The sequence below is a fragment of the Biomphalaria glabrata genome, chromosome 5 (assembly GCF_947242115.1).
Source record: "Biomphalaria glabrata chromosome 5, xgBioGlab47.1, whole genome shotgun sequence".
Lineage (NCBI taxonomy): Eukaryota > Metazoa > Mollusca > Gastropoda > Planorbidae > Biomphalaria > Biomphalaria glabrata.
The window spans coordinates 40954025-40975573 of record NC_074715.1 but is presented as its reverse complement, the minus strand read 5'-3'; the positions used below and the strand labels follow the sequence as shown (position 1 = coordinate 40975573).

The 21549-nt window shown below is 32.8% G+C and overlaps 1 protein-coding gene across 1 annotated transcript; it reads left to right on the top strand.

Annotated features, from left to right (window-relative positions):
* Positions 1-1251: 1251 nt before the first annotated feature.
* On the top strand, positions 1252-18569 carry LOC106064973 (uncharacterized). The gene is made up of 14 exons (XM_056029222.1): positions 1252-1530; positions 3068-3154; positions 5967-6173; positions 8400-8934; positions 9089-9163; positions 9335-9462; positions 10325-10460; positions 11066-11163; positions 11286-11348; positions 11455-11625; positions 13602-13757; positions 13988-14053; positions 14864-14930; positions 16216-18569. Exons 1-14 carry the CDS (start codon positions 1440-1442, stop codon positions 16406-16408), a joined length of 2073 nt encoding a protein of 690 aa, XP_055885197.1. The 5' UTR covers positions 1252-1439; the 3' UTR covers positions 16409-18569.
* Positions 18570-21549: the final 2980 nt, after the last annotated feature.

The following is a 21549-nucleotide window of genomic DNA, read 5'->3' as shown; positions in this document are numbered from 1 at the left end:
GTCAGTTTGCTCATTCGTGTGATTCTGTTCTCGTTTCTGGATATATTTAATACTTTTTTTTTTTGCACATTGGGACAGTTAAGGCCATGTCGTGACCACTCGTTTCTCGCTTAGAAGACTTAGGCTATTGTAAGAAAGCCTTCCTTCTTACAATGAATTATTTCAAGGAGCTTTTGAATGCTTAACGCTATGAGTTGAAATTAGCACTAACCACTCTCTCAAAGAAAATATATTTAGTTTCAAAAGTAGGTTAATGATATAACACTAGTTTGGCCCATATTGCTATGTGCGAGAGGCTAAGTGCGCTTGAACTTGGCTTGGCTTCTGCAGAAGGCGGGCTCGAGGATCGACACCCGACTGGGGCAGAGTTGTATTTACTGAGCGCCTAAAGGCAGCACGGAAAAACCTTCTCCTATATACCCCCTCCCCCCCCCCCACTGGGCCACAAATGAGATTGGACCAAAGCGCTCTGAGCATTCTATAAGCATAAAAGCCATAATTTATTATTCAATCACATAAACAACAACACAAAATCATTTGAAAAAAAAATTTAAAGTGTAAACAGATCCGTCAGATCCGCGGTCAGGGATAAGGGTGTTAATGGTTCTCTTAGAAGCTCCTGGACGCTTTTCATTATTGTTATTTTGTATGTTAATGCTGATTGCATTGATATGTATTCATTCATTTATTCCTATACCGCACTACAAACTGCGATGTCCTTGCGAACGCCGGTATGGACAGTATAGAGGGACTTCTTATGGTCCGACATTACGCTGGGCTTGGCACGTATCCCGTATGGGGGACGAACGTATGCCAAAAACAGTCTTTTTTTTTTGGTGAGTTAAAAATTGGTCGACGTAACAGAGGTGCCCCACGGAAAACGCTTTAACTTGCCTTAGCTGACATAGAAGAGAGCACCTGATATATATGGTTGCATGCAGCTTCAGAACGAGACAACTGGAGATCACTTACAAAGGCCGCGGCGCGGCTACACTTGAGACAAAAAGAAAATCCTCTGCCAAGGATAGACGTAGACGGCGGACAGAGAATCTAAATCAACCACCGGCTGATAATGGCTATGTCTGCGCTGGATGTGACACAATATGTACGTCGCTGCTGGGGCTGCGTAGCAACGTGAAATACTGCAGACCTCATTTATCTTTAGACAAGCCTGATATATATATATTTATATCTGATTGGAATTACTGATTATCTTCCATGAAAAGTTTCATCTTTAGTCTTAGAGATTAGAAAAATTAATTCTGCTTGAAAAATAACATCAAGTAGATCTATCTAAGCCTACTTCAAGTACAGTGGTAGATCTAGATCTGGAGTAGAGAGAAGTCAATCAAGCCAAAGCTGTTCTGCTAGGCCTAATGACAGTAATGTAGACTAAAAGTTCAGTCTAGACCTGGAGTCTAGATTCCTCATACTTAACAATGGATATAAAACATGCTGTGCAGTCATTGCAAATTCAATGTTGTAAAGTTATAAGTTTGAACACGAATTTTACCGAATCCTTTTTGGAAGGTGATGACATTAAAATTATTAATGATAATGACAAGTGATGTGATCTGAATGTGATCATAATCAATTATTATTATGATGATAATCATATTATCCATTATCATCATTATTATGAATTTTAGTACAAATGATATCATTAATGACATTGTACATGAAAAGTAACATGATTGTACAAGTAATAAAAAATAATAACATGATTAATTGATAAAATCGATTGAGATTTACTGATTACTGAAAAATCTATGATAGAACTGTGGAATATTGTTTGTTTAGTTGATTATACTTGTTTTGGATGTTCCTTTTATCCTAGTCTAAAGTTCTAAACCTCCCCCTGAGCTACTGGCTACGGATATGGCAGAGGGCAGGGTATGACTATAAGTATATGAACCTAGGCACGATCCCATCAAGACCATCCCAGCATCATGATGAGAGTCCTGACCCAGTTTGCATACCGCACGACCAGGCAGCCAACCTGCTAAGATCTAGTCTAGACTCTAGATTTAGAATCTATATATTTAGTCTACATTAATCATTAAATAAATATTTATAAGATAAGATATAGATAATTTTTATTGGTTCAATCAAATGGAAATTCATTTTACTACAATTGACCACCTCAGTGTAACTACTGTAACAATAACAATATAGATGCAAATATGAACAACAAAAAGAAAGATATAAAAACTCCTTCATCCCACTTTTGGTCAGAGTGGTCCTCTGTCATCATTGAGAAGTACATAGAAGTCTAATACATAAAGTGCCTGGTTGTGAGTGTGTATGTGTTTCGTGTCAAGAAGTACAGAAGATACAATACTATTCATGCTGGATTGTCTATATCATCATTTTGATACTCAGAGACACTACGCCAGAGTATTATTTGTCGACTTTTCATCTGCATTCAACACCATCCAACTACATCGCATGACTTCAGTCAGAATTTTTTTTTCATGCGATGTGGTTGAATGGAAATGACCTGTGCTGGTGTAAAAGTGCAGGTTGGAATAAGATAAATGGATTTGACAAAAAAAAAAGCAGAATGCTTGTCCCCATCTCATTTTAAAGAGAAACTTGTTGGTTATTGATCTTGTAGGGCTGTATGTAAATACATTTATTTTCAATCTGTTGGGTATTTTCGTCAAGTCCATTGTTGTATAGCAATTGTAAGGAAATCTGTGGTACCCCTATGTTGTGTACTTTTACAATGAATAGAGACAAGCTTTTATGCAATTATGAATCTTTCTAAGGTGTTCTTGAGTCATGTTTTTAAGGTCCTGCTCGTGTATCCAATGTAAATCATATATATATGGCACCTGAACATATTATCACATATATGACACATTTTCTGTTAGAGTTGAATTAACAACTGATCTTGAAGGTCATTTTAAAACATGGGATGGCAAGTGTGACATTTGCAGGTCTGACAGTTACCTTGCTCACATAACATAGTGCCAAGTTCATTTGAAATGTTAACACTAACAAACTTATCTTAAAATGAATATTATATATTGTATCTTTATATTAATATTTATTTTTTATGCAGAAATTAATCAACCATGTTTGAATTTGATAGTGGATTATCTGTCAGTGTATGACATTTTACGACTGGAGAAAGTACTTTTGAAACGAGGTAAATATTTTGTGAAATTAAAAGAAAATTTTATTTTTTTTAAAAATAAAAAATGCTTGTTTTTTTTAAATTAAATTCTTTTGGATAAATCAAAATACTATTTCAAATTATTTTCATTATAGTAATAGAGCAGGCTTTTGAGTTGGAAAAATTCTTCAGACCCAAAGTAAAACTACTACCAAAGATAGGTACAACACAGATGGTGAAAAGAGAACATCCAAATAGACCCTCTTCAGACTAGGTCACTTCTTATCCACATGTTGCCGTTTTCTTTTATCTTAATACTTAAAAGCAAACCCTTATGGTGTGAAATTATCAGTGAAAATCAAAATTTTCACTACCGGTATTGCATATATTGGATTTAACAATATTGTATTATTTACATTAACTGAACATAATGTGTTGAAAAATTGATTCAAATTAATTGACTATTAATTGAGCTTCATGTTCTTTACAAATGGTGACTACAGTGATAAAAACAGTAAATTAGTATTTTAGTGCCTTAAAGCTTATCAACAGCTTGGGTTTGATGATTTAAGTTTTACACTAACTCATAAGCTTTATTTGAGTTGACTTTAACATGATTTGTGATTTTGAAACCATTGCTAGCATTCTTTCTAAACATTCAAGTTTTTTAATAGGTAGAAAAGTGCTTTAGAAATTTTGTATTAATTTTTCTCCTTAAAGTCTATATTCCAGCTAGATTACTCAAAGAAATAAGCAATGAGCTAGCACCATTGTTCAAAATACTTTTTCAGGCATCTCTTAACCAGGGCAGAGTACCAAGGGACTGGAAAGAAGTTAATGTCACCCCACTATTTAAAAAAGGAGATAAATCTGACCCAGGAAACTACAGACCAGTATCACTAACCAGCATCACATGTAAAATTTTAGAACACATAATATGTAGCAACATCATAAACCACTTAGACAACCATAATGTTCTTACTCCATACCAAATATAGATCATGTGAAACACAACTAAAAGGACTAATTGATGATGTTTCAAAAGGTTTAGATAATAGTGAGCAAATAGATGCTATCTTATTAATTTTTTCCAAGGCTTTTGACAAAGTTCACCACCATAGTTTGCTTAAAAAATTAAAATATTTTGGTATTGATGGTCCATCGCATCAGTGGATTAAGAATTTTCTGATAGGGAGAGAACAAACTGTAATAATAAATGGCTCCATATTAACACCAATTATAGTAAACACAGGTTTACTTCAAGGAACAGTCTTAGGCCCACTATTATTTTTTAATCACATAATAATAAGGCTTGTCTTCGAGTCCGAGGATTAGTGAAGAATGCAGTATTTCCTGTGGCTGCGCAGTCCCAGTCGTGACCTACATATTTTGCCACATCCAGGACAAGCATAACCATAAATCGCAGGTGGTCGATTTAGATTTTCTTTTCGCCATATGCATTTGTCCTCAGCTGCAGATTTTCATTTGGTCTCACTTGTGTATCCCGTGGATTTCGTGAGTGACATCCAGCTGTCTCGTTCTGAGGCCGCATGCAACCAGGTGCTCTCTTCTATGTCAGCCAAGGAAAGTTGATGCCTAAGCTGGTCTTTGAAGTGTTTCCGTGGGGCGCCTCTGTTACGTTGACCACCTTTTAGCTCACCAAAAAAGACTGCTTTTGGCATACAATCGTCTGCCATACGGGATACGTGCCCTACCCAGCGCAACTGTCAGACCAAAAGAAGTCCCTCTATACTGTCCATACTGGCGTTCGCATAGACATTGCTGTTTATAGTGCGGTCTTGCCACCGTATGTCCATGATGGAGCGCAAGCATCTTTGGTGGAAGCGCTCAAAAAGTCTTAGATGTTTCCTGTATAGTGTCCAGTATAGATACCAAATTGCATTCGTTCAGGAACAAAAGTCAGATTATTAGCAGATGATTGCATAATATATGGAACAATAAAAATGACACAAGATACAGAAATTTTACAAAGAGAATAAGATGAATTACAGAGATGGGAATCAAATTGGAGCATGTCTTTCCACCCAGAAAAATGTCACTTATTAAGAGTAACAAAAAAACTAAAACAAATTAATTCCACTTATCTAAAAAATGCAAAATACCTAGGTGTTATAATAAATGAAAAACTGTCATATTGATGACACTATCAAAAAGTCAAACAAAGCATTAGGGTTTATTAAAAGAAATTTCTATAAATCAAATAAGAACATAAAATTAAAATGTTATTTAACCTTGGTTAGGCCAATAATAGAATATGCATCCTCTGTTTGGGACATTTGACTAGAGTAACACCTTTAGTAAAATCACTTAATTTAGAAAGCCTTCAGGATAGAAGACTTAAAAGTAAAGTAGCAATTATACATAAAACACTGAACCATAATCTTCAAATACAAAAACAAAATCTAATAAAATACTCAGAAAGACACAAAGATAAAGACTCATTCCTCGTTCCATATGATAGGATAACTTTGTACAAATGCTCCTTCTTTCCTAGTGCTATTAGAGCATGGAATGGGTTGCCTGAGCTAACCAGGAAAACCAGTGACTTAGCAGAATTTAGGTCATTGGTTAATATGTAAGACTAAATGCATGACGCGTAGGACGTAATCATCTTCTTTTTTGAAGTAACAACTAATTATATAAGATAAGATATATTTTTATCAGGTACATCAAAATAACTTTTTAAAAAATGTTTAAAAAAAATTATGTTACTTGTTAAAATTTATATTGAGTATATCTGAGATGAGAGTGTGTATAATTTCAATAAATAAATGTTCATTCAAATCATATGAGTTTAAGATATTATTTAATTTTTTTTATTCAGGCATCAATGTTAAGTCTGCATTGTACAGATTGCAGCGTATTTTATTCTTTAACAATGAGACATATCCAATTAAATCCACAACCTGCCCTCATCTTTTGGACCTCTTTCCATGTGATGGTTGGGACTGGGGATTGTCAAGACTGTTGTATCGCAGAGCTATTGTTCAACTCATTGAAGAATATGATAAAGGCTCAAGTCTGCCATCAGGTAAAATGAATGTATTGTGAATCAATCTATTTATAATCCTACTTATAATAAAGTGAAAAGAGGGCCATATTCCAAGTTTCTGTTTCTTAGTACTGAATCAAGTAGTCTCTACTTCAAACTGATATCTACTGTCAGTAAATAAAAACTCTTTTTAGAAGTGGTGTGTGAATGATGTTGGCATTTGGCAAATGAAAGATATTAACTTTTTTCTTCATCCATTCTAATGTTGCAAAGCTGTATTATTGTTGCGTTGCAAAAAGTGAGATCATGCGTAGAAAATGAGAAAGCTATAGAGACAACAGTAATGAGTATGAAATATGATAATCATTTTCATTTGATCTTTGGCTTTTTTAGAACTTTATAGTTTATCAAAATACTAGCAGTAGCCAGTGGTGTAATTAGTTAGTTCGTTACATGTCTAACACCACATATGGAAGAGTGCTTGCCAGTGCAAAGCATATCATTCCTGCCTAGACATGGTCATGTCTTAATTTTTGTTTTTGAAACATTTCTGGCATTGAAGGACATGGTCTGTTCATCTAACCCATTTCCATTTAAGGCCAATTTAATATATATTAAGAATCTTTATAAGTTGTAAACTTTATTAACATTGTCTCTTTTGATGATTCTCTTTGACTTCAAGTATTTAAATGTGTGTCAGAGTTAAGCTGTCAAACCTTATACAGTCTCTGTCACTAATGGTTCTTTAAGTAAGCTATAGGATCTAGCCTACCTATTCTTCATTGAGATCTCAGTTGGAAGATGAAATTGGAAATGGTTTCTGGCTTTGTTTAAGCTTATTGTGACTCAAAATGTGTGTACTAAATTGCATAGACATGATGTGGCATCAAGGTAGAATCTTAAGAATGTACTATTTATGATGTAGGAGGCACAGTGGCTGAGCAGTAAAGCGCACAGCTTCCGAACTAGGGGTCCTGGGTTGGAATCCTGATGAAGACTGGGATTTTTAATTTCGGGATCTTTGGGTGCGTTTGAGTCCACAGAGGTCTAATGGGTACCTGACATTAGTTGGGGTAAAGTAAAGGCAGTTCGTTGTGCTGGCCATATGACACCCTTATTAACCGTGGGTCACAGAAACAGATGACCTTTACATCATCGGCCCTATAGACCACAAGTTGTGAAAGGGGAACATTACTATATATGATATCCTTAATCGACCACCGGCTGACAATGGTTATGCTTGCCCTGGATGTGGCATAATATGTAGGTCACAGCTGGGGATGCGTAGCCACTGGAAATACTGCATTCCTCATTAATCTTCAGACTCAAAGACAAGCCTAATTATTATTATTATTATTATTATTATTATTTATAATATCAATGATCCAGAAAGATCAGTGTACACTGCTATATAAGGGATGAGAGTTTAGGGTTACCAGATGTCCGTGAAAAGAGGCCATGTCCTCCTCTTTGGGGTCTTGTCCTCTGTCTGGCATTAGCCTCAAATGTCTGCTTTTTCACTGCTCTTTTATGACACACAATCTAGCAATTGAATTTGAATACTTAATTTATTCTGGTTTAAATCTAAACACTCCCTTAACATAAAAAGATGAAAAGATGCAAAGCTTCACCGCATGACACGTTTTCACTATATAATGAGTGGCATAATAAATAATTAATAATACATAGCATCAACCAATCAAATTTGTGTACTAGCTGTTGTCGTGTAGGTGTTTAACAATTAGAATTTGTTTTCAAGATATTGACTAAAGTTAGTAAATTAAGAGGGGATGTAAATTCTCAGAACAAATGTTTCGTCAAACTGTGAAGAAATACTATTTAAGTGAAATAGTTTTCCAGTAAAATTCAATTTTGTACTATCACTTTTCATTGAGTTAATCTTAAATGTTTAGGCTAAAACAAATGTTTGTCAGTCTTCCAGGAAAACCTCAACAACAAAGATTATTTGTAAACACTCTAAAACAGGATTTCTTGTTTATTAATTTTTCAGTGTACAATAGAGGCAGCACATAAGCAAAATATACATAAGAAAAGCTGGTCAGACAATGTAGAAGAATAGACTGTAGATCTCAACATACATTGAATGACTTTTTACCTAGACGGGTTAAAAACTTTGGTTGTCTTCACAACATCCAATCACTACAAGTTAAGTTTCCAGTGAGCAGTGATCATCATATACCACTGTCATTAGTAAAGGTCTATAGTTTTAAAAAATCTTAAATTTTTTTTTTTTTACTTTACCAGGTCATCTTGTTGATGCTTATTCATATCTGCTTGACCTTTTCACCCCAATCAACACACAGCACATAGGTCATGTGAAAAAGAGAGTAATGGACTCTGCAAACATGGTAGAACATTTAGCTGTTTTGGCTGCTCATTATGTCCTTTTTATCACCCTGGATCAAAAACACAGTAAATTCCTATTGGATAGAAAAAATGAGGCCATATTGGATGCCTTTTGTGGTTCTTTAATGGTGATATCTGTTATACTGAAGAGTTCTCCTTTGCTACTAACTTTGGTTAAGATTCTAAAAGAAAGAGCCCAAAAACTGGAAAGAATTAGCATCAATGTTATACGGACTAATGATTTGCAATATTTTGACTCTGTTTTGTCCATCTGTAGTGGAGTATTGGGATATTACTCAACAGTGGAAGGCCAGAAAGATAAAAAACATTTAATGTCATTGATTAGCAGTGGTCAGGATGAAGCATCCATTATTCTAGGACGGGAAAAAAGTGAGACAAACTGTGCAGAGTATTTAGACCAAACAATATCAGAGTAAGTAATAGATCAATAGTTAAAGTGTTAGAATAAGCATGTGAATAGTTCATAATTGGCATAATAGTTATAGTTTATATTAAAGACTTAAATGTGTCTACATATTAATGCTATATATTATTTAATTAATTGATTTTTAAAATTGTGTCTTTAGTTCAGAAACAAATCCTGACTTTGATCTGATGGATGATGCTGTTCTGTTTGGAACTTCTGGCTCTACTTCTAAGTTGTTAGTTTGTATTTCCAAGTATTGTTAATTTTTAAAGTCTTTATAAATAAATGCATTAATAATGTCCAATGATATCATTGTTGATGAATTACCATAGCATGTTTATGAAAGTCCCATTAATGAATAAATACTTTATTCTACCCAAAATAACATTTTTCTCCCCTTTGTCAGTGATAGCAATGCTGGAATGACAAAAGCTGATTTCAAATTCACAAATCTGGTTGATAAAGATTTCTATGTCCCAGTCTTGGATCATCATCTTAGATCTTGGCTTTCACTCAGAGAGCTTCACCTTGGAGGTAATAATATATCTGATCAGTTAAGATACATTTTCTTTCTTTATTTTTTTTACTTTTTAAAAACAAAGTAAGCATTGCTACTCATTAGAATTCAATTATTTTTTTAGCATTAATAAAAAATATATTGAGCATTATTTTTTATTAATTATCAATGTTATTGGTATTACTCCTAATAGATTATACATTTTTAATTAGATGGATTGCTTTTCTATAATGAAAATAATGAAGTTCGCTTAGTGTGCATTTATGAGGAAATTAGTCATTGTTAGTCATCTATTACTTACTTACTTACAGCCTGTCACCCCTATTGAAGTATAGATCAACAATAGATCTCCATAGTCCCCTGCCCTGGGCCACCAACAATAGATCTCCATAGTCCCCTGCCCTGGGCCATACTTTCCATCTTGTTCCAGGTGTAACCAAACTTGAATATGTCAGCCTCTAGTTCTTGTAGCCAGGTGCTTCTTAGACCTTTTCTTTCTCTTGCCTTATGGGTTCCAGTTCAATGCCTCTCTTGTGATGCTAGTTAGCAATTTGCCCAAAGTGTGCCCAATCCAGCACCAGCTTCTCTTTCTGATTTCTTCTTCTACAAGAGTTGGTTCTTTGCAGGATGTCACTGTTGCTGATTAGCCATCTGTTAATAGTGTTAAAGTGGTTTTAAATTGAAAATGTATTAACTATTTTTGTTTGTTTAGTATGTAACTTAGTATTTTTATAATGTCCTTTAAAGTAAAAGCTTTTAGTATATTTATAATGTCCTCTAAAGGAAAAGCAAATTTGTGATGGAACATTATTCATTAAAATAATAGCATGCTCTTTGTTCTTGTGTTACTTTTGTTCAATAGTTTGGTCTTGATTACAGTTCCTGAGTTACCTCCTCAATTACTGCAAGGGCTATGCAGTCTACTTCAGAGAGCTCATTTAAAAAGTTTTACTTTGTCTTCTACTGATTATAATTATTTGATAATGGAAGACATCTTGACAGCAGTGGCCAGCAGGTCGTATTTTGCTTTTATTCTTATAAACATTGAAAATATTATTTGTTTGGCTATAACATGAGCAAATACTTTATTTATATATATTTAATCGTTACCCACCTGTTAGGAAACTCTAGATGGTCACCCTCATTTCAGTTTTTTAAATAATTTTATTGCTTTGGAATAAACTAATATGAAATGCAATGGATCAGGCATAATTTCATGCTCAATTTTTTCTGTTAAAAGTTATCAATGGTGCCATTCATTGTTGCCTAAATATTTTACTGATTGCTTCTGCTTCCCTGGGCTACACTTTTATTGATTATACACAGCATAGAAGTTTATTTGGCAACTTTTCAAGAGCTGGCTAAGTTCATCAATGTCTGTGTGACCAGCGAAATGTCAAACCACCTTTCTTTCCTCAGCCTAGGCCAGAAACCTTATGAAAAGACTCTCCAGGACATGAATTTGTAATCTTTAGATCAGTAATCAAATTTTTAACCAATCATTCCATTCCTTAAAAAAATGTTTATCTAGTTAAAACCTAACCACCTTTAGATTTATAATTTAACTACATTCACCTTTTTTTTTTTAATGTTCTTTGAAATCTGTATTCTGTTTGACAGGTCTACCTATCCACTTGATAAATTAATGTTTGTTAGTTTACAAGAAAGGGTTGAAAACATTGAAGACCTGCTTGTCAATGATCATCTCAGTGGGAAAAGTTAGAGTTGATTTTCTAAATTTATTTAGTATAAATATTTATTTTAAAATAATTTTTCTAAAATTATGAAAGAGTTGTTTTTTCTTGGTTGAATTGAAATAATTATAATCTATTTTTTTTAGGCTCTACAGAAATAGATACATTTATTAAACTCCAGGAATCTCAAAAAATTGCTGCACTTGGAGGTAAAATACTATGCAAAAACTTTTTAAGAAATAGAATTATGTCCTATTTAGTTTAAAATATTTTTTGTTAACAAATAAGTAATGTGATATGTTCATCCCTTTCTAGAGTTTCTAGGTACAAAACTTTTGGAAGTTTATTTGTGTACACTTGGAGTTAAAACTGAATGTGTACTTGCTGGCTTTGTGTCCAGGGATGCAGCGTTAACAAATCTGTGTTTCAGTAACAGTGTATCTCGACTTTTTGTTCAGAATCATCTTAGATATCTAACTATAAAAAGTAAGTAAATATAGTTTCTTTCACACTTGTAGGTGTATTAATATTTGTTTTTTTCTTTTTACATGTTATACTTAGAAAAATAAATTTTCTTTCATTTTTCTAAATCTTCAAAACTTATCATTCATTCTGGACAAACTGCATAACACAACTACAAAAATGAAATGCAGCCAACATTTAAAAAACAAATATGGTTTACAACATAACTTTGGACAACTTTAAGTAATTATTAGATTTGTAATAAAGTTATATCTCTGAGTCTTTGAACAATGTTATTGGAAAAACATGGCAAAAACAACATTGGTATAGTGAATCTTTTTTTTTTATTTTCATAAGTAATCGCATCAAAGCAAGAAATTACAAACAAGTGTTTTAAATAAGGTCATCAGAGAGTTTGGAAGCAGGTTGCAGTGATGCTTAGGAATTGGAAGCGAAAATTTGAGAACAATCATTCAAAGAGGGAAACAATTACTCAGCTTGGAACAGGGTATGCAGTCATATAAAATGATGACACTCTTCAGTTGATGAAAAGTTTATTACTATGTAAAAGTTTGGGAGAAGCAACTATTTTCTACTAAAGCTGACCAGCTTGGAAGATGGATAGAATATTTTCAAGAGATGCTGAACAAATTCAAACCATTAAATAAACCCCATGTAGTGCATGGAAAACCTGGACATAAATCTGTAAGAAATATAGAAGAAAAGTTGAGACTCAAGCAATTGAAGGAGGGCAAAGCATCTGGCTAACAATCTTGTTATTTTACAAAGTAATCATCAAAAGGAAATGTATGGTAATGTGTTGGAATAAATAAAAGCTATTTATTAAATGGCTATCTACCCTCAATACTGCATTCCTCATTAATCTTTGGACTCGAAGACGTGCCTTATATCTCCCCTCAAAGAAACACTAGGACTAAAGATGGAAAAAAAATGTACAAGTTACTCCAGGATTGCAACTTAAGTAATATCAATCATTACAAACTTGTTTAATGGTTTCTCTTGCCAAGTAGTTAACAGTGGCAAATGTCATGGAGTTTCATTTTATTACCAAAGTCAAAGAAGTATTGATTCACTAATCCTGTTTCTTCAAGGTAACAAAAGAAACATTTTCAGATTCAGAAATGTCAAAAACTTGAAAACTTACAATTCATTGATGATAAAACCATATTTGCTCTCAGAATGGAAATTTAGTGAGGTAAAAATAAAACCACCAAAAAGCCCACAGTATCAACAGTGAAATTAACAATATGGAAACAGTTGGAAACTGTATTTTATTATGTAGCTGTGCTATAAAAACACTATTCAACATGTCAACCCTGGGAGGAAGGTACTGGGCTTTGTCCGGGAGGTGGGGTTGTCTACGAAGATCTGATTTATGAATTGTGAACATATAATATTTACATAAGATTTTTTCCAAATTATTACATTTTTACTACCTTTACTATTTTAATTGTGAATAGACCTTGTTTTTAATGATTTAACTGTATAAAATTTAGCCCTTGTTATTTAAAGGGAGAGTGATCCTTAAAGGACTACGGGCACGACATGGCCTAAATTGTGCCAATGTGCTTAAACTCAAACTGTAGCTGTGCCAAGAGAAAGATGTAAAACACCAACAGATTTAGCTTGATTTTATGTTAAAAACAAACAAGCTAGAATTCTCATTTTAACAACAGCATTGAAGAAAACAAAAGATAACATGGAGACATGCTAAGAATGTCAAGTAACAATGTTTTTACAGATACCCTCTGTTTCATTAAAAACACTAAGGACAGAATGTAATTTTATATCAATCAATGCTTGTGTTAATTTGTTTTTCTTCAAATCAAAGTTTAGTTCTAATTTTTCATTTCTTATTTCTCAATCACTCTTTTTTTTTTCCGTCCTTCTTTAAAATCTATGTTCTTAACCTAGTTTTTTTTTTTGTTGTTGTTTTTTCTTTATAATTAGCTTATAACTTTTAGTGTAATGTATGTCAGACAGACAAATGACCACACTAATTCTTGAGGACTGGCAAGTCTTGACACCAGCCAGTTGCTCAGCACTTTCTAGTTGCCTGTCCACCCTAAAGATGTCTTTACAAAGTTTGAGTTTGAAAGGATGTCTTCATACGGCAAATATTGATAGATTAGCTGGTAAATAGTATTTCTAATTAAGGATTTTCTTTTTTTTTGTTGTTGAAAATTAAAAGTTTCATGTACAAAACTTTTCATTGGATATTTCTTAAAATAAGTTTTCATGTGATCTTTATAAAATAAATGATAAATAAGAAATATAGATTTTTACCATTTAGTAATTATTATTTAGTAATACAAATGATTAAACTATTCTATTTCATTATCAAAATTCTCTTTTTTTTTTCCAGAAATATTTATCCCAGTATCTATGTGTAAAAATCTGATAGCCCTGGATCTGTCTGAAAACAATTTAGGTTTGAATTATGTTGTATAATTGTGTATCACCTTTTAATATAGACAATAATAATAATAATATCATGTGACGTATTAACATAACATGTTCAAAGAGTCAGTTATAAGAATAAGTACAATTATGTAAAATATATTTTGATACAAAATTTGTGCCATTCACCTCAAAGGTTGGGCACGTTGGTAGCCTCCTTCAGCTGTAATTAACTATAATTTTATTGGTCAGATGAAATAAAATTAAATTGTCCTCTTCAGAATTACTTCTATAACAATTACAATATAGATGCAAACAGGAATAACATTCACATAAGTAACAGACACACACTTGCGACCAGCACTTTTTGAATTGGGCTTCAATATACTTCTCTGTGACAAGTGACTTTGAAACACCCTGAAAGTGGAATCAAGTTCTAGAGAGCCCTATTCTGAAGAAGCATTCTCATCCACATACATCACATATGTAAAAGTAACGCTTGCTTGGATGTTAGAGGAGTAAATCTATTTAGCACATATATTTTACTTTACTCATGTCTTTCTTGGTGTTAATATGTCATATTTTGTTTTGAAAGTTTATGAATGAGTTCTCAGCTATAAACAATTTCTGCTGATTGACAATACAGCTCTAAACATTTGCTACTATTTTAACTTATTAGTTTAACAATAGTTTTGCCAGGGAATTACAATATTTGAACATATGTTGAGTATGTCCATTTTGTTTAGAGATGTGGATGATGTATTTAATGGTATGAAATTCTTTCAAGACTTAAAAAAAAATGGCTTTAATAAGAATAGTTTATATATTTTCATCCTTCCAGGCGAAGCAACTCTTTCCTTTGTGAGCCAGATAATTAGAGACACTCATGTTAAGGACATTTCTTTAAGGTCAGTTTTTTTTTCATGCAGTTGCTTGTCTGAAAACTTTTAAAACAGTTTCTGTAGATGTTGCTTTGTATGTATTTATGTACAGTCAAGAAAAATAAATACTATTGATAGAACATATTGCCTGGTCATGTGGTTTTTGCTGTGGACTAGGTTCAAACCCTACCTGCTACCTTCCCCTGACGTTCTGCAGGAGGTTTAATCTAATAAACATTAATTTTGAAGGAACTCCTGAAACATGTAAAACAAACTTTGATCTAGACTCTGAAGCTGGAAAAAGTAAATGACACTTAATTCTTCAAGGCATATTTTCTATCATGTTGTGCATGTGTTCTTAGGACAGACAGTATATAGTAATGACGATTTTGTGTTTTTTTTTTTGTTTTTTTATATATTATAAAAAAATGTATGCATTAATTTAAGAGTTTATACAAATAAAGTTCCATTAGAAGTGATGAAATGGTTTAAGTTTACTAATCAGTCTATCTTTTCATTATCATTTTCTGGCATAATATAGATGATGAGTTCTATGTTAAAATTTTTCTGGCTATAAAAATCTATTTTCTTTTAACTAATTAGTTTCTTTAAATCCCTTCTACATCTTATTCCGTTTTCCTTTAAAAGTGGAACTATTTGGGAAAAGAGACTTTTTTTTATCTCATGGTCATAGATAAAAAATAGACAAAAAACTAAAAAAATATCTGATTTCGACATCTTTCTTCATGCAATAGATGCACTAAAGGTGCAATAATAATAGTTTTTTGAAAGATTAATTAAGTATGCATATTTGCGTACAAATGAATACACATTATATAGATATAATGTTGGATTCTGGGCGGAGAGGCATATATTTCAAGTTTATCAGGGGGTCGAGTTCAAATCCCTACTCGATTTCCCTCCCCCCACAGGTGGTAAAAAGAGATAGGACCATAGCGCAATGAGCATGCTATTGCATGAAAGATGTGTTATACAAAAATAATAAATATAATCCATACATAAAATATTCTTAAAAATACATTTACACCAGCTGTTTGGGAAGACCAGACATAATGAAATTTCAAAAAGATGAAAAGATTACGAATTAAATTGACATGGTGACTTTATAGGCCAATTCTTGGTCACTGGCTGTCATTGCATGTCTGGTGTGAGTTGTGTGGAAAATATTTTTGTGTGGGATGAAATGTTCGAGTACATAGCCACCTATTTTTTTTGTAACAAATCGCTTTATCTCCTTGCTATGTACGCACAAATCTGGAGCTGAGAAATTATTGTTTTGTTTTCTTTTCAGAAAAAATGGTTTTTCATGTTCAGCTATAGTTCATTTCTTGAAAGAAATTTCAGGAACACACAACCTAGAAACATTAGACTTGAGAGGCAATAGATTCCTAGATTGCCACAGACAACAGTACAGTGAGTTGGCTCATAATGTTGCCAAATTTATTTTAGTAGACAATGCTTTGAACAATATAGATGCCAGATGACAAAAACATGATCACTTCTGTGTTGGTTAAAACATGATCACTTCTGTGTTGGTTAAAACATGATCACTTCTGTGTTGGTTAAAACATGACCTTGTCTGTGTTGGTAAAAACATGATCACTTCTGTGTTGGTTAAAACATGATCACTTCTGTGTTGGTTAAAACCTGACCTTGTCTGTGTTGGTTAAAACCTGATCATGTCTGTGTTGGTTAAAACATGACCTTGTCTGTGTTGGTTAAAACCTGATCATGTCTGTGTTGGTTAAAACCTGATCATGTCTGTGTTGGTTAAAACATGACCTTGTCTGTGTTGGTTAAAACATGACCTTGTCTGTGTTGGTTAAAACCTGATCATGTCTGTGTTGGTTAAAACCTGACCTTGTCTGTGTTGGTTAAAACATGACCTTGTCTGTGTTGGTTAAAACATGACCTTGTCTGTGTTGGTTAAAACCTGATCATGTCTGTGTTGGTTAAAACCTGATCATGTCTGTGTTGGTTAAAACCTGATCATGTCTGTGTTGGTTAAAACCTGATCATGTCTGTGTTGGTTAAAACCTGATCATGTCTGTGTTGGTTAAAACATGACCTTGTCTGTGTTGGTTAAAACATGATCACTTCTGTGTTGGTTAAAATCTGACCTTGTCTGTGTTGGTTAAAACATGACCTTGTCTGTGTTGGTTAAAACCTGATCATGTCTGTGTTGGTTAAAACCTGATCATGTCTGTGTTGGTTAAAAAATGATCATGTCTGTGTTGGTTAAAACCTGATCATGTCTGTGTTGGTTAAAACCTGATCATGTCTGTGTTGGTTAAAACCTGATCATGTCTGTGTTGGTTAAAACATGATCATGTCTGTGTTGGTTAAAACATGATCATGTCTGTGTTGGTTAAAACATGACCTTGTCTGTGTTGGTTAAAACATGATCACTTCTGTGTTGGTTAAAATCTGACCTTGTCTGTGTTGGTTAAAACATGACCTTGTCTGTGTTGGTTAAAACCTGATCATGTCTGTGTTGGTTAAAACCTGATCATGTCTGTGTTGGTTAAAACATGACCTGTTCTGTGTTGGTTAAAATCTGACCTTGTTTGTGTTGGTTAAAACCTGATCATGTCTGTGTTGGTTAAAACATGATCATGTATGTGTTGGTTAAAACCTGATCATGTCTGTGTTGGTTAAAACCTGATCATGTCTGTGTTGGTTAAAACATGACCTTGTCTGTGTTGGTTAAAACCTGATCATGTCTGTGTTGGTTAAAACCTGATCATGTCTGTGTTGGTTAAAACATGACCTTGTCTGTGTTGGTTAAAACCTGATCATGTCTGTGTTGGTTAAAACATGACCTTGTCTGTGTTGGTTAAAATCTGACCTTGTTTGTGTTGGTTAAAACTTGATCATGTCTGTGTTGGTTAAAACATGACCTTGTCTGTGTTGGTTAAAACCTGATCATGTCTGTGTTGGTTAAAACCTGATCATGTCTGTGTTGGTTAAAACCTGATCATGTCTGTGTTGGTTAAAACCTGATCATGTCTGTGTTGGTTAAAACCTGATCATGTCTGTGTTGGTTAAAACATGACCTTGTCTGTGTTGGTTAAAACCTGATCATGTCTGTGTTGGTTAAAACATGATCATGTCTGTGTTGGTTAAAACATGATCATGTCTGTGTTGGTTAAAACATGATCATGTCTGTGTTGGTTAAAACATGACCTTGTCTGTGTTGGTTAAAACATGATCATATCTGTGTTGGTTAAAACATGACCTTGTCTGTGTTGGTTAAAACATGATCAAGTATTTGTTTAATATTCAGCATTAGAGTTTGTGGAAAGTTCATTTCTCTGTCACCATAAACTTACCTGTAATTGATTCTTACTGTTTGAAAGCATTGAGAAAACTACACAGGTAAATGGTGTTACTTTGACGACAAAAAGACTTTATCCAAAGAAAATTGTTAGAATATTAATGTGGTATAAATAATGAAATGATATGTCCAACTCTTTCATTGTATTGTTTTAATTACTTGATGTGATAGTAACTTTTATAAAAGTCAGCTTATCATTAAATGTGTACATAAAATATGATTAAAAGAATGTTTGAAACAATTTGTGACATTTTGTATGTGCTATGCAACATTCATTCAATCATTAAACAACTATTTTTTAAACAGAATTGAGTTCTGTTATTGTTTCCTTCATGAGTTTGATGTTAGTGAGCCTCTAATACAAATGAACTAACGAAGTTGTTAGAGTCTACTAAAATAAAATCAAATATAAATATTTATTGAAACAAAAATGAAAATACACAATTGTAATTCTTTTTAAATGAGATTTAAAAAAAATCATTAGGTAGGGTTAAGAAAAAAAAAAAGCTAAATTGAATTAGAGGCCTCATCAAAGAAAATTTTATTCGTTATTGTCTCTTCATTATCATACCTGGAGAGAGCTTGTTGATGATAGATTAAATTTTGTTTTCTCTGCCAAAATGAAATAAAATTCTTAATTATTAGTATAACAATTTACTCTGTTTTTTTTTTTTTACTTGTCCTAGATCTATAAGTAAGGGAAGTAACTCATAATGTTACGACAGTCTTAAGAAATGAACTAATTATAGAACCTGTTAAAAAACACTACGGAAACCCCCCACTTTTTTTTTTTTTTAAAGATTTACTACTATGAAGTATGTATCCCTTTAAATAGTTTAGAAATAATAAAATACCATGCACCAAAAATGAGATAAGATCTAATACCATTGATAACGATTTTGTAAATAACGGCAAGATTTCAGAGCACTATCGTGGCCTCGATCACAAAATGGTATCGCGATGAGTCACGCACTTATTTTTAGCACACGTACACAGCAATTTTACCCGTCCCAACCCTACTCTACTACTATAATTTGCCTTATACGACTCGGTATGGGACAGATTAGCATGACAAGAGTCAAGTACTATAGTGTACATAATACTAGATCTATTCATCTCTATCAGCATGACTTTTTTTTTAATTCGTAAACTGAAAATTAAAATGTCAATGTTGTGTTGTTAAAAGGTCATAGGCTGATGTGCTGTGTTCGTCTGCTGTCATGACCTATATCTAGACGTTGTTTGAAGTGTACTGTGCCAGAAGTGCGCCAACCCTCGTGTTAGATTAAAGATTGTCAATTTTTATTTAAAAACAAAAAAAACTAAAACTGTGATGTCTAGATATAAACTAACACCACGAATATTTGTCTTCCAGTAGCAACACTAGTGTAGACTTAAGCCTGGAAAACAAAATAGTTTTCATCAACAGAAAATGGAAAGAAAATTGATAAATAATCTTTATGTTATAATGTAAGACTATAATATATCAAGTAGGCCTTCAACTAAATATCTATGTATAATAAAGACTTCTAGCTAGCTTTAAATTTACTTTGTTCTTTTATTTTTTTTTTTGTTTAAAGTGAGACTCTTTCCCCGGGTATAGATGAGCACTAACTAGGACAGAAAATCTATATGTAAATAGTTTTATTAATATATATATATATATATAAAGACCGCCGGTACTAATCAAACTAAATACTTTGTAAGTGTATTCAAGTGTATTGTTAAGTCTGATTCCTCTCCCATTTCTCTTCCCCTGTGTGTGTGTATGTAGAAATGACCAACCTACTGTAACACAGGTACTAGTAGCCCAAATGTAAACATTTGTATTTTTTCCCTCTTATTGAATTGTTAAATAAACTGAAAAAAGTAACTATAAAATGTGTTTTGTTAACTTTGTATTTGTTGCTGTTGATACCATAATTATAAGTGTGGTCAATACAGTTTATAACCACCAGACTGTTTTGACCTGCTGTCTGAGTGTTAATTAAAGACGAGTAGAAGTCATAATTTGATTTTAAAGCATATTTAAGTATTTTATCTGAGGCATTGAGGACTACCCTCTGCTGAACCTTGAGATAATTAATCAATGCTGTCAAAAATGTTTGCAAAGTTGTTTATCTTCGTGTCAAATGTCTTTACTACAAGTGTTTAAATTCAAACTTTGTACTTAAATTCTTCAATATATCTCAAAAATCTTTATAGCATTCTCTCCAGCATATATTTATCCAATCAAAACATAATGAAGTTTAAGTTTATTCCTAATTAGTAGTCCGTTAAGTAGGTTTACATTTAATTTATTTAATTATTTACTGTTACTTGGATGCAAGCTAAAATATCTTCGTATCTATTTGATGCTTAATTTTTATCAAAGCAGAAATGGTTTGATGCTATTGTTAATTATCAAAAGGAATTACCATATATATTATATATATATACGTCAGTATATTATTTATAAATGTATACAATATATGCTATATATGTATATTTATGTCGGTATATTATTTATAAATGTACCGGTATACAATATGCTTAATGTAGTTAGTCCACATTATCCATTTACCTAAAAAGTAGTTCCCCTTTCAGACCTTGCAATCTATGGGGCAGATGATGTAAAGGTCATCTGTTTCTGTGGTTGATGGTTAATGAGGGCATCATGTTGTCAGCACAATGACCAACCGCCTTTACTTTTCCCCAACTAAAGACAGATACCCATTAGGGCTGGGAGGACTCAGAGGCGCCCTAAAGATACCCAAATTAAAAATCCAAGTCTTCACCAAGATTTGAATCCTTCAGTTTGGAAGCCAAGCACTTTACTGCTCATCCACCACACCTCCATTTATTGTAAAAGTTATATGTTACTTTACATCTCATCTGTTGAGATTGTTGCTGTTTTTGCAAGAAATTATAATATTGAACTTTGTGCAACATGATTGAAAGTGTGTGTAGTACTGTACTAGACTATATGCTACAGACTAGACTATTAGAACACAAAAAATAATAATAATTAATTAAATATCAGGAGAAAGTGGAATTTAAACTCTTAGTATTCACATCGACACTTTGTCGATATGGACCTGACATCCACAAGCTCTCAGGTTAGTTTTTCTTAATTTTGGGACTACAACGAACTATTGATATGTAAAAAAGTTTCTATTAATTAATTTTTAACAATTTAATCTGTACCGTAATGTACTAGTAGACCTTAAATTACATCACAGGGATAACCATTTTTCATGTTAACAGAAAAACACATTTATAGATTCAACAATAAACACAGTTGAAATG

What these genes read in the sequence shown, in the direction of transcription:
- LOC106064973 (XM_056029222.1), top strand. Translation starts at nt 1,440, where the DNA reads ATGGATATAAAACATGCTGTGCAGTCATTGCAAATTCAATGTTGTAAA. An exon ending in AGGCTCAAGTCTGCCATCAG is followed by an intron (nt 6,174 to 8,399) that starts GTAAAATGAATG and finishes TTACTTTACCAG; the next exon opens with GTCATCTTGTTGATGCTTAT. An exon ending in TGATCATCTCAGTGGGAAAA is followed by an intron (nt 11,164 to 11,285) that starts GTTAGAGTTGAT and finishes TATTTTTTTTAG; the next exon opens with GCTCTACAGAAATAGATACA.